The 13,710-nt window shown below is 52.0% G+C and overlaps 4 protein-coding genes across 4 annotated transcripts; 2 read left to right on the top strand and 2 right to left on the bottom strand.

Moving 5' to 3' along the window:
- Nucleotides 1–2,207: 2,207 nt before the first annotated feature.
- On the bottom strand, nt 2,208–4,345 carry SETTUDRAFT_168027 (uncharacterized protein). The gene is made up of 2 exons (XM_008025258.1): nt 2,791–4,345; nt 2,208–2,690 (listed from the first exon to the last, which is right to left on the bottom strand). The coding sequence occupies exons 1-2, from the start codon at nt 4,253–4,255 to the stop codon at nt 2,635–2,637; spliced, it is 1,521 nt and encodes a 506-aa protein (XP_008023449.1). The 5' UTR covers nt 4,256–4,345; the 3' UTR covers nt 2,208–2,634.
- An 859-nt stretch (nt 4,346–5,204) lies between these two features.
- Nucleotides 5,205–6,583, top strand: SETTUDRAFT_168029 (uncharacterized protein). The gene has a single exon (XM_008025259.1). It carries the CDS (start codon nt 5,447–5,449, stop codon nt 6,347–6,349), a length of 903 nt encoding a protein of 300 aa, XP_008023450.1. The 5' UTR covers nt 5,205–5,446; the 3' UTR covers nt 6,350–6,583.
- A 648-nt stretch (nt 6,584–7,231) lies between these two features.
- Nucleotides 7,232–8,575, top strand: SETTUDRAFT_168030 (uncharacterized protein). Its single transcript, XM_008025260.1, has one exon. It carries the CDS (start codon nt 7,314–7,316, stop codon nt 8,214–8,216), a length of 903 nt encoding a protein of 300 aa, XP_008023451.1. The 5' UTR covers nt 7,232–7,313; the 3' UTR covers nt 8,217–8,575.
- Nucleotides 8,576–10,455: 1,880 nt separating this feature from the next.
- SETTUDRAFT_168031 (uncharacterized protein) lies at nt 10,456–11,585 on the bottom strand (the record flags this gene model as incomplete). Its single annotated transcript, XM_008025261.1, has 2 exons — nt 10,456–10,991; nt 11,054–11,585. Coding segments are annotated over 2 exons (573 nt in total), but the record flags the coding sequence as incomplete, so codon positions are not given.
- Between the last annotated feature and the right edge of the window lie 2,125 nt (nt 11,586–13,710).

Here is a 13,710-nt window from a genome sequence, read left to right on the forward strand (position 1 = left end):
GATAGACCCCGCCCGTTAAGCTTCGCCCTGCAGACCGACATGACACTGCATGCCTGCATGCGCAGGGCTCGCATCGTGACATCACGACCCAGCCATGACAGCTTTGACACCAACGGGGCCGAACACATCCCTGACACGCCTACCTGGCACAGCCTGACATGACTAGTATTCCCGATTCCCGCCTCCAAGCCACCAAGCAAACAACGGCTAGCATGCGATTCTCGGGTACCGCACAGCTCCATATATCGCCATTGGGTGTAGGAAAAACCACCCTGCATTTCCTTATCGCGCAAGTGGAAGAGAGAAAAAAAAGCAATTCCAAGCTTTCAGCTTTCAGCTTCTATTTATGCTTCCAGAAGATTAGCTATCCCTGGATTCGGGGTCGGGATCTCGCAGCGTACTGGTGCTGGTACCATGGTTCCACCGCATGTAGCTGCATCAAGCATCCCTTTCCCTAATGCTTTTTTGGCGGAAAGAAAAAGAAACGGGGATATTTGCCCTGCAGTAGGAGATTAGTATTGGTGGTGGTGATGTGACGTAGGACTGGCTGTGTTGACGTCACTGCTGATGAAGCTGTTGGAGTGTCTAGACTACAGCGAGGAAATGGGAAGAATGAAAGAAGGGTTGGTAGGTGTAGTTGTGAGAGATGTGTGGATGGATGAATGTGTGATGAATATATGTATCACCAACGCCGGTGTGTAACAGCAAAATGTAAATCATCAGTGTAGACTAACATTGCAGGGGAAAGAGAAGAAGAAGAAGAAGAAGAAGAAGAAGAAGAAGAAGAAGCAGAGTCATACAGGGTACTATACAGCTTAGAATAAGAATAGGAATTTTAACTTTGTATTTAATTTAGATTCTTGCGTCGAACTTGGCCATGTTATGCAATGTTATGTTGATATCGGAATATGAATGTGCTGTATACTCTATTTAACGTCCTATCTTGCGTACAACAACTACAACACTTCCATCCAACTCTCCACAGAATACCCAGTCTGACTAAAAGTCTAATCAAGTGAATAATGCTACTCCACCACCACCCCTTTCCCTCTCCACACCATTGTGCAAAGCGTAAAATATCAGATTGATAATAATATAATAATAATAATCATAGTTTACTTGGGCATGTTCCCCGCGTCTCAACATATTTCGATTTGTAACTCTTTTCCATTTCCATGATTTGACTCTCTATTCCCCCCCCCCTCCCCCCCTTTTTTTTTCTTCTTCTTCTTCTTCAAGCATACATACAGAGCATGTACACTCTACACATACCTAGGCCTTCCTCACGATTCACACATGAAACGACATGAAATGGCAAGACAGGACTCTCCACACCCCTAAAACAAGGCAACAAGACCAACCAACCAACCAACCCCCCCCCTTTCCCAAAACCTCGCATGCAAACCTCCCCCCTTCCCCACTTAATCACTTCCGCTTCTATAGTTCCCCCCCTTCTCCCCTCTCACTCTCTCCTTTTACCTTTTTTTAGCTTCCCCCTCACCCCCCCCCCCCTTTTTTTTAGTTTTATTTTTCCGTCCGCATGTTCGCGTGTACTGTACCTGTTGTGCTTGTGTACAATAGGTAGGGCTGACATGCACATGGCTTGCCAGACATAAGTATGCTCAATACGAAAGCTTATTTATCATTGGTCATGGTCTTTTCCTCTCCCACATGCCTTCCCCCTTTTTTTTTTTTTTTTTTTTAAGATTCCGCCCATGTACCGATTCAGCGGTTGGTGGTGGTGGTAGTGGAGATGTAGGGCTGAGATGCTGTGCAGTATACACGGTATGCTAAAGGTTAATTTCTCCTGGGATGAAGTAGAATTAGGCCAAGGGGATAAACCTTTTTTTTTTGAGACTGCGACTCAGCCCGTGGCGTGCATGGTTCCGTGGGTACAAGCAGTAAGCGCTTGCCCCCCTCCCCACACAAACCCAAGTCGAAGCCAGCCCACATGCACATGCCCATGGTAATGGGTAAAAGCGGGAGGGCTAGCCATAGGCACCAACTAGTGCATGTTCCTTAGCGAGGGGAAGCTAGCATTTGCACGTTAAACTCAACCAGCGAAAAAGAAGCAGAAAAACAGTTCTAGCGGAGCGACACCTCGGACTCGGATTTGGAAGTTTTAATTTTTTTTATGTGTTTGTTTGCTCAAAGCTTGCGCATGGCAGTGATTGATGTAACAACTTGTAGTGTATTTCTTTGGGTTGGGATACTATAATCTGATTTCCACTCTTGTGTGTGTGTGTGTATGTGTGTGTTCTGGAGTTGGATTTGGGTGAGAGATGAAAAGAAAGATAAGAAAAAAAAACATTATGAAATTTCCGAGAAGAGCTTACAAAGTCTTGCTTCTTTCCATCGATACCAGCTGAGGAGGAGACAAAGGAAAAGAAAAAAGGGAAAAGAAGATAGGAAACAATTAGTACGGTATGGCCCGACTAAAACAGATGACAGGCATCGGCAACTATGTAAATACAGCCGTAAGAGCGAAACAGGTCGGGTCGAGTCGAGTTCGTAAATGGGTATCTTTATAGGACAGATAAAAAGTACTTGCTGCAAAGGCATTGTACCTGTAAAAAAAAAAGACGGCCATGCGCGGATAAAAGGGAAAAGAACATTGTACAAGAGATAGTCCAGCTAAGCTTGGTGTGTCTGTTCTGCGTCGATGGGAAATCGCCGAGGACCGCACGGTGCTACGCGTGAAGAGTCAGTCAGAGTGCGTGCTTTGCCTGCAAAGCTATCCCTTTGACGCACTCCTCCCAAAGACCAAAAGTCGACTTTTCTTGGGCTTACCTGCAGCACCTTTCTGCTCCTCCCAGGGCAAGACGTCATTGATTTGAAGACGCCTGCCCAGTCCGAGACGTTCGCGTGGAGACTCGTACCAGTGCTTGGAAAGCTCAGAAGGTGCAATGGTGGAAGGCGCAATCGAATAGGCATCTTCATTCCCATCCTCCTCTTCCTTATCTTCATCTTCGTCTAGACTGGTTACCGAGGCCTCGTATAGGGTGGGCAGTGCGGGTGCTGATGGTGTTCTCCTGTACAGCGACATGGACGGCTTGCGCTGAATTGGTTGGCCTTGTGGTCCCGTGGGTCGACTGAAGTTTTGGACAGGCCGTATGGGAGAATAATGAGCAAAGAGGTCGACGGGATAGTTATTGAATGTGGCGGGCTGCTCGTCGTTTTGGGGCTCGACAGTAGGCTGCGTCTGGAAAAGAAAGTCATGTGATTCTGGCACATAATCCGGCGTGCAATCTTGCGGGGACTCGGCGGCATCTTCCTCTCCACCCCAGGCTGCCTGGTTTGGACGTGCGCTCATCTTCCTGAAAATGGTGTCTGCCGTGTCCATGATAATTGTGTCGGCGGATGACATGGAAGAGGCAGGCGAGTCAGGTCTCGAGTGAGTGGATCCATCTAGGCTCGGACGCTCACTGGACGTTGAGTCGGACATTTTGAGTGTTGACTGGGAGCTGAAGAGACCCGTTCCGTGTGTAGAGGGAGGGGTGACTGGGCCATCTGGGAAGGAGGGCGCAGCTGCGGAAGACGTAGGAGACTGGACCATGTCGTGAACCGACAGACTTGAGACGGAGATGGAGGCAATCGAGTTTGGCGGGTTGCGTGTGCCGTCGGTCATGATGGAGAGCTTGGAATCGTTCCATCGATTGCTCTTGAGAGACGAGGAGAAGGAGCTTCTGGACAAGACGCCCGACTTGTTGTCCCTCGCCGAGGCATTGGATGATGTCGAGCTCCGGCTCTTGACGGATTCGGGCACGCCATCCCACTTGGAATTGACCTTGGGCACGTTGTGAGGGAGCGGCTGGGTGGCGTGGGTGGGCGTGGCTCTGGACTGGGGAGTCGAGGATGCCGACGAGGCCGTCTGCTTGCGCTGCTGCTGTGCATACTGGTCGAGGGCGGCCTGCGAGGGTTCTTTTAGGGAAAGGAAGCCGAGCACAGAGCTGGCCTTTTTCTTCTTCCTGGACGACCGGGCGTCATTTGTGGAAGAAGCGGTGGAGGCGAGGGAAGCCAGACTGGATGACGTCACAGAGGTCGGTTTGGAAAGGGAGTGAATGGCAGCGGGCGAGCGAGTGGTGCTGGACTCTGGAGCGAGCGTGGTGGGCGCGTCCTGGCTACTATATGCACGGTGGGGCGCTGTGCCTTGGGCCGTGTGTGGGACGTTGTGTGCCGGCAGTGGGTTTCTGTACTTGAGCCTGGGTATGCGCGCCGGTGGGGTCTGCGCTGTTAAGGCTACGTTCGGGACCATGGCTAACGATCGTGATTTCGGTAGGTCCATCAGTTACGGGCTAGCGGGCCAGCGATGCCCGTGCAGCGGGCGTTTTGATTGGCAGGTGTTTCACGAGCGTGGCGCATGTCATGCAGGCGCCGGTAGTCGAGGGAGGGAGGGCGAGTGTGTTGTTGTGTGTCGGCGTGTGTGTACATATAGGAGTGTGTATATGTGTGTGCGGTGATGATATAAGCGAGGCACGGCAAGGGACGGAGAAGGCGCCATGGCGAGCCCTGTTTGCAGACATGAGCCTGCTGGGAATAGCAGGCGCAGATTGAGGGCGCGCACGGCCAAGGGAGGGGACAGGCAGGAACGACTGAGGGCTGGAGGGGAGCCTCGCACGTGAGCAGCCATTGGCGGGCGGCGGCTGGCATTTGCATTTGCAGCCATTGGGTCAGTGGCGGCGTTTTTTTTCTGCTTGTGCTTGTGCTTGCTGCGCGTGGCTTGCTGACCCCGGCAGGCGTTCGGGTGGTGGTGGTGGCAGTGGCAGTGGCAGTGGTGCTTTCATCTCGGCAGGCGGCGCGGTGCATCCATGTCGGTGAGTCGACGCAGGGATGCTGGGGATATTACTCATCGCCCGCCCACGGCAGCTGTGGCTTGGCAGCCTTTTGGCGGCGGCGCGGGCGCCCATGGGTGTAGGCTATGCGAATGTGTGTAGCAGTGCTAGCAGCGTGCATAGTGTAATGCGTCGGTATAGGCAGTCGCTCGGCTCAGCCGGAGCCAGATAGACGAGATCGATGGCCGCGCACCAGCACCAGCCCAGCGCCAGCCCAGCACCAACTGCCCCTTCCCCTTGCTGGCCACTGCAAATTGAGCCCCGCTGGCCGGTGTCTGGCACTCCCCTACACACACTCCCTCGCACTCGCACTCGCACTCACACCCACACCTCGTCGCCCTTTGCAAGTGCCATGGACGGGCGAGACTGCGCCTAATCGCCGCCAACACGCGGCGGAAGCTTCTCCCGGAGATTTAGCTGCCAGCCCCCCAGGCCCCTGCGTGGCCTGACCTCGCCCTCCTCCACCGAATCCCTACGCTCGTTCGTGCTCGCTGTCCACCAGAGTCGCTGTCGCTGTCGCCGCCGCCGCTGCCGTCCTGTGAGTGCGTGCCTGTGTGTGTGCGCCCTGGAGAACATCCTCGCACCACGCCCGCCCGCCGCCCGCCGCCGCCGCCATGCCCGCGCTCCTGGTCGACACAAGCGCACGCCCTCCCTCATCCACCCATGCCTCGACAGGCTCGCACCGCTCGCGCAACCGCTCCAGGTCGCCCACGCCAGACCGTCCGCCCGTGTCGCCCCTCACCCCGACGGCCTCGGTTGCCCAGCTAGCCCCGCTGGAGCGCTCCCACTCATCACACTCGCACGCGCAATCCCAATCCCAATCCCAATCCCAATCCCAATCCCAATCCCAATCCCAATCCCACTCGGAAGCTCGACCCCGCCCTGCCCCTCCGCCCACGGCCACGTTCAAGCCCCAGCCGCCCTCTGTTGCCATCTCCGAGTCGGACAACCCAGACGCCATCGCCCTGCGCTCCGCCATCTCGCTCCTGCAGCTGCAGCGCGAGAAGAGCAAGCGCGACCTCAAGGCCCTCGAGGACCTCAAGGCCAAGGCCGTTGCCGATCCCGAAGCATTTGCCCGCTCGCTGCACGAGCAGCGCGCCCACCACGCCCACTCGTATCATGATACACTCACGCCCACACTGGCAGGCCTCACCCACGTCAGCAGTCCAGATGCCCGCAAGGACTCGGCGCGCACCGACGAAGAATCGCATGCGCCCCAGTTCCCCCCTATACCCCAGCCGCAGAACATTGTGCGCTGCCCCCCGATCAACTGGGACAAGTACCACATCGTGGGAGAGCCCCTCGACAAGATGCACCAAGAGCAGAACAAGTGGCCCGGCGCCCCAGAGCCTCCGCGCACAAAAGCCGGACACCGCGCGCCCCCTCATTCGGTCGCTGCCCCATACTCGCCCTTTACAGACGGAATCAGCGCCGCCTCTGCTTCGTCGTCGTCGTCGTCTTCGTCGGCGCCGCCTGCCCCGCACCCTCCCAAACACCCCAAGAAGTCGCCCTCGTGAGAGCCGGGTAGTACCGAGCCCACGCGACGTCGCATCCCGGTCTCATCTATGGCCATGCGCAGTACGACTACACTACTACTGTATTCCTCCATACCCCATTCCCAGCACGACGCCACTCGACATGTCGGTAGCACAGGCTGCTCCGCTTACGAAAGCAACGCATTCATAGTTGTCATGATAGACAAAGCATCACAGGTACAAGATGGGCCCAAAGAGCAATAGACTCGAATATGATCCCATTGCAGCAACCAGCTTTGAGTTTTTTTCTTTCTTTCTTGCCTCTGGTGCTCTTCCCTTGCATGCTAGTCTGCATCGTGTTGCTGCGGACTGATCACGTCGTAGACGCGTACGCACAACTGCGGCTGTGCACCTCGAATCTACAGTACGTGGCTCATGTAGACGCGCGCTGCAAACTCTGTCCTCACCGGCCGCAGTGCACAGCGAGATTCGTCTTTGTTTTGCCCTCTTTTTTTCTTCTTCTTCTGCCTTTCTTCTGGTCCAGTTGGTGCCCAAGCAGTCAATCTCTGCCTGGTTGTCTCTGCCCGTCCTGCTTTGCCCCCCTGCATGGCCGTCTCGCTTAGCCATGGGGTTACGTCATTAGCGCAGCGTCGTACCAACCATCGCCCGCGCAACCACGTCAACACGGTAGTCGGTGTGCTAAAAACAGCCGCTTCTGTATCCCAAGGCGTTGATCGGGAGGCTGAGGTGTCACCCTACTGGCCTGTTACTTGCTTGCCGCCATGGCTGCGCCAGTGACGTGCGGCCTTGGGCCAGAGGCTTGTTGCATTCCAGGGTTTCAGCAACCCAGAGCATCTTCTCTATATAACCAGCCTTTGACTCGTTGGCGCCACACACTCTCATCAAAGACGTCCACTCGCTCCAGCGCTTTTGTCGGCGCGTCCGCCTTACACTCGCCCGATCACTACCAACCCCATCCCAAACCACCAGCACGTAATCCGCCACGATGCGGTTCCTCGCCGTCGTCCCAGTGCTATGCTGCACCGTAGCCCTGGTCCTGTCCTTCCTTTGTCTCTTTGCAGGCCACAAAAAGGGCTTCATGGAAGACTACACTCTCATCACACTCAACACCTCGGCCGTTGGCCAAAACCTCGTCCAGGACGCCGCGAGCTCCAATTCCGTTTCCTCGACGATTATCAACCTCCTCCCAGACTCGCTCACCAACAGCGTCACCAACGAGATCAACGAGAAAATCGACGAGGTCCGCGAACGCATCGGCGTCGAAGACTGGTACTCGGCACACATGCTCAACTACTGCCAAGGACAATACACGCCCACCGAGGTGGCCAATGCCACGGTCAAGCAAGACGATATCAAGCGCAACGTTACCGAGTGCTCAAAGGAAAAGGCCATGTACAAGTTTGACCCCACAAAAATCATCCAGCAGGCCCTCAACAAGTCTGGCGTGGGCATTACCCTGCAGGATCTCAAGTGGCCCGACGACATCCAAAAGGGCATCGACACGTTGAACGCCGTCATGGCCGCCATGTTTGTTCTCTACGTCATCGCAATCTGCCTGGAATTCATCGCCCTCGTCACGAGTGTGGTGGGTATCCTCACTTCTGGCAGATTAAGCGCCTGCCTTAATATCGGCCTAATTGCCCTCGCCTTCCTCGCCATCGGCCTTGCTAGCGCCCTCGTCACCGCCGTCATGGTCAAGGGCACTGACATTATCAACAAACACGGCCGACCCATTGGCCTCAACTCGTCCTACGGCTCAAAGTTCCTCGCCATCACCTGGGCCGCTACCGGAGTCATGCTCGTTGCCCTGCTGGCCTGGTTCGCAGCCTGCTGTCTGGGCCGTCGCAGCGAACGCCGCTCGCGCCAACCCACAAAATCTGCCATCTAAGCACGTTCCCCCCCTTCCCTCGATTCTAGGCCCTGTACTAGAAGATTTTCGCATCCTATCCACACTGAGAGTGAGAGAAAGGAGCGGTTCTTTGGCTTTTTTTTTGCGATTTTAAATTGCATGCGTTTGATGAGTTTGTATGGGGACTATGGATTACGATCGCCATGAGCCCAATGTCTTTCTTTTAGTATTTCCTTGATGCCTGTTGTTATATACCCCCCCCTAAGGATACCAAATTGCCGTCACCGCTGTTTGGTAGGACATGCAGTAGTAGAATTGGGTCTGCTGCACGTTTGAGCATGATGATGATGATGATGATGATGAAGGTGATTTCGCAAGAGCGGATTGCGCGTAAGACGATTAAATTGAAAAAAAAACATCAAGTTGTTATAGCATTCTATTTCAATGATTTCTAAACATTGTATTGCAGTGACGTGGCTGGAATCATGAATGCGATATTCATCAAGTAAAATAGTCACATGACTTGATGGATGCAGAAACCCAGCATGCTAGGTAAGCCGACCTGGCCTACCCTATCCACATGCTTTCGAGTAGAATACCAGTACGACTGGACATGCTGACTTCCCTATAATAAAGTATACTTGAAAATCTCCAGCCTACTACTACTCTCATACTATTCCTGCATCCTCTCTCAACACACTAGAATCCCCATCCCCGCCTGTAATCATACCTACCACCACCATATTCATCACCTTCATACCGCCTCACCTCGCGCCTAGACCCCGCATGATGATAAAAATGCTCTCTTCCACCACGAGCCCTGCCGCTCGTGTACCCAGCGTAGTCGAACGTGGGGCCATAGTAATACCTAGCATGACACCATTCATTACTTCCAATCTTGGACAACGAGCAAACAAATGCAGTAGTAGCGATACACAACACCCTGCAAGTCTTTTAAATCGCAAAACAGACGGGGTGAAAAGAAAAAATCAAAAAAAAACATACAACAGCGGGGATTCGCCAGTGGTCACCCACCTGACTACTAATCCGCCGGTCTCCAGCTTAAATATTGCCGAGCAAACGAGAGACATTGTTTTCTGGAGCCTATGGTCGTATGTATTATTCATGCCCGCAATACTTTGTCAAATTTCCGGAGAAAGGGAAGGAGCGACTGGAGCAGAGGAGGAAAAAGGGCAGGTACGACCCGAGCAGACAAACAAGGGGAAGGTGCAGAGAGACGGCTACTTACGGCGCAAAGTCATAGCGGTATGAATCCGGGTACCGGGAATCATGTTCCTCGTCGCTGTCATCGTAGTGGTATGTGGCGCCGCCGAGGGTACCGTGGATCGTGTGCCCACGACGGGGTCGGATGCTGAACCAGCGCATGTAGAGTGCTGGTCGTTGTTTAGTTTTTCTGGGTGCGTTTTATTGCTCGAGTGGGGGTTTGAGGCGTTGCAGTAGTGCTCTGAGGAGAAATCCAGTCTCGTTTGTGGGCTTGGTGCGCGGCTCAAAGTGGGTGGTTGTGAGAGTGGTGGTGGTGGTGGTGAGAGTGAGAGGTGCTGATATCAGTTTTATCTAGGCTATTTCGTGAATGTACGGGCGTGTGCATTGTGAAGGCGTCGTCTGCGACACGGTGTACATGTTGTTTGTGTGAAGGAGTGAGTACACGTATGCATGTGTTGGTTTGTGGGAAAGTGCAGTCTATGTATAGCGAAGGCACCGCCTGGACCTGGAAACATCCTACCCAGATAGGACTAGCTCGATACCGTACATGGCTACTCTGTTCTGGAGCTTCAATCCAACACATGTCCTCCTACTCCATGCTTCAATGTGCGTTGGAAACCCCGTGTTTGTAGAATATGTGGGTGCCGCTAAACAACCTCTGTGAACCCTAAAGAACTTCAAACCCTCAAGATGCGATTGAATAGCCTAATTGCCGTCAATAGCGATCGGAACGGCGTCGATAGTGAGCTCGGATATTTCACGGTGATGCACCGTCACAGTGCGGACCCCGATTTTTAATCTATATGGCTTCCCTTGCCTGTCACAGATGATACCTTCATCATAATCGTATTCGGAAGATTTGAGTCCGAGATGTTGAGAGAAGTGGAGCTTCTCGTCGTCGGAAAATTCGTCTCTATGCCGTACGATGACGATACTGCTATCAGTACGCATAAAAACGGTAAACTTGGGAATGTCGCACAACCACAATGATTCAAAGTAGAATCCAATGACGCTGTTGGGATCATCAAAGGTGATCAGGGTAAATGTCATTGCCTCGGGATTCCACCCCTCTTCATTTTCACCATGTCTTCCCCCACGCCACACTGTGCTCCAGTAATGCGCGTCTTGGACGCGGTAGCCTGTATTTTGCATAGTTGCAGATATGTTTACAACAATCTGCTGATATATTCGGCCCCGATCGCCAATCTTTGGTGTCCAGTGAGGGTTGTCAATGGTAATTGCGGAGCTCACTGCATTTACAGCATCTCTTGGGCCCAAAGTGAACGAGTTAATGAGAAGGGGTGCGGAGTAAATTTTGACCCGGCTAAAACGCTTTCGGGAACGATCCGTATCTCTGTTTGTACGGAGAAGAATGCCCACAAAGCGTAAACTATTACCCACGGCACAGCTAAGGATTCCAATCTCTCCAATATCAACAGTGGATTCGCCATCTTCATCTGAGCGAGACAATGAGAGGATTGGCAGCGTAATGGTTAGACCAGCGTTCGTCAGAGCAAAAGGTATTCTTGATGACGCAAGACGCTTCAGGCTACCGCAGTTCCTGAATTCCCACGGTGATCTGGCTAGTATCTCTTCATAATAGGTATGAATCTGCCGAGAATTCTTCAAAAAATCTGCCGTAGATTCAGAACAAGAAGCGGCATCCGGATCTAGTCCCCAGGCAAGGATAGAGTCGTCGTCGATTCTTCGAATTATTTCTTCCTGGAGTCGATGAAAGGCCCGGCTGCCTTCTCCATATAGAAGCGGCATGTTGATGTCAAAAACTCCCAGCAGACAGTAGGCCAAATCTTCTATACGTGTTGTTTCTCTTCTTGAGGCCCATGACATTCTCTTAGCAACACAATATGAGCCAAATGGATTGTGACCTCCACGGCGTCGCGTACTTGTCTTGATCAAGGCCTCTGCGTCTATCTCCGTGATTTTGGATATCAGATTTGTATGCACTGATTTTTGGCCTAGTCTTTCCCACTGTTGGCTGTAAAAAACCACGTCTCTAGGTGCTAGTAGCTCCTGTAGCGTCCAACCGCGTGTAAACCATCTACTTCTGCCAAATTGTTCTTCCTCAATGCTGGATTGGACGTCAAATAGGTATGCGTAACAGTGATCTGCGCTTCTGTACCAAGCGAACATGGAGTTGATAGCCTCGGAGAGCTCTGAGCTGGACCTTTTGTCGATGCAGCAGGTATCGACCCATGCGTAGCCGACTCCATCCGCCAGTGCTTGTTGGCAGGTGAACTCAATCTTCTGGTACCCTGCTCGGGCTCTTGTTTTCGGACTGTCCAGAGGCAGATCGACAAATGTTACCTCGTCGTCGCCCCACGTGTGTGACAGGATCGCATAGGGTGGGATACTGTTACCGAAGAACTCTTCGAGTTCCAGCGTTGTACGATTGATGAGACGCATGTTGATGGTTCTTGTTGGGATTATGGAAGGTTTGGAGGTTTGAAGATGTCCAAGGCAGCAGCGGTGGGGTAATCGCGTAGAAGGAGGGAAGGCTGAAGCACATGCTCAATTAGGCCTAGCCTGTTAACACGATATCGCCTACATCTAGCCATCTGATATAGGAAACAAGGTTACAGTGTTTACTAATAGGTGTTTTTAGGTGCATAGCTCGAGGCAAGCTTTGTTACTGGCACCTCATACTTTGTTATCGAATTCCTCTATGTTCTCACCAATGATACCTGCCCATACAATAAGCCTGGAAACATAGTCGATAAAACTCTGCCAATATTTGTGAACCTGCCGGGTGATAGGAGAACGCTCAATTTTGTTGATGTGTTTATTTTAGACATGATACCCATATTCGATTCGCGAGAAAACAGAAAACCATGATGGAATGGAATAATCGATCCACAATGCTTGAATATCGACCAGATAGAACTAAACTTTGGAAGAACATTTTACGTCTCCCCTTGCGTGGACGAAACAGATGGCAGTGCTGCAGGCCCTGGACGAGATGGTGATGTGTACTCCGACAACACAGCTGTTTGACCAACGGGCGCGAAACTTGCGACCTAATCTACCACTCGATACGATCAGTTCTACACTGCTCAAAAGGCGACAATTGCAAGATCATTATGGCTGCTACCATTACTCTAGCAAATTCGTTCGTTACAGCCAATCCATTGTTGGAAACTGTGCAAGAATGCAGCTAAGCTGGTTGCTGGCTTGACATATTGTATCCATCCAAATATGAGTTGTGACAAAGAGAAAATTGAGTCATTGCGATCACTCTGAATTTTTCAGAAGTTTTGCGGTCGTATAATATGCAACCGGGTTGAACATGTGGGGAGAGGTGTGCGAATTTAGTGGAAGTCCTTGTTGTAAGCTGTTGGCATGTGTCTCTTCTGATAATACTCATACTATCAACAGGAACATTCGCTACAATACACTAGACACATGTGTAAATGCGTATCTCAAACTCAACTCATGAAAGCTCATAGAATAATTACGTTTCAGGGTTAGGGTTGTGGTGGATAAAGGTATCACGCTTCTGCACACGGCTACGCGAGCTGGGGTCAGATGAATATGGCGCGGCATGGGAGGGGTGCGGTTTTGTCTAGAACGGGTGGGGCCAAATAAAATCGATCCATCTAGGCAAAAAGATATGCAGGTACAAATGTAGTGCAAGTCTTGTGCACTGAGCAACATGGTATTTCGGTGTGTTGGCCAGAACGCCACGCTTCACGAAGGATCTAGTTACATGTACTATGCATATTCGCAATCTTAACATATAGCGGCAACTTCTCAAAAGTTACCGAAAATACCTGCTAAAGGCATGAGCTAAGGGTCTTTTATTTCTTTTGAGAAGGTGATGGCGGCAGGGCTCTGAATCGCACGACTGGTGAGCCAAGGGCTTATTTCACACTATTATGGCGACAAGGCTGTTCGTATGGCTCATTTAACAGACGAATTTGGATTGCCCGTCAAAACAGCCCCCAATCCGCGTTTGCAAAACAGGTTTAGTTGGGCACGCGGACTAGACGTCTACACGGGTTTTGGTGGCCTGGCTCGATCCGTGCGCAACTAGCCAGACAGCAACAAGACTCCTCCCTCTTTACCATCACCACCTACGGCAGCATGATTGAAATACGGTCGGAAAATGTCGCATTCAGCAAAGATCAGAGGGAGTAATTAACGTGAATCTGATTCTGTCGAGCAAGATCCAGTACACGATCGCGATCTGCCTATACACAAAGCTTTGTACAAGGGCGACAAAGTCCAAGTCACAGCTTGATCGCGTCTGGTGTCAACTTCAATGCTTGCAGTATACATAAATTTACGCCAC

This window comes from Exserohilum turcica (assembly GCF_000359705.1).
Source record: "Exserohilum turcica Et28A unplaced genomic scaffold SETTUscaffold_14, whole genome shotgun sequence".
Classification (NCBI taxonomy): Eukaryota; Fungi; Ascomycota; class Dothideomycetes; order Pleosporales; family Pleosporaceae; genus Exserohilum; species Exserohilum turcicum.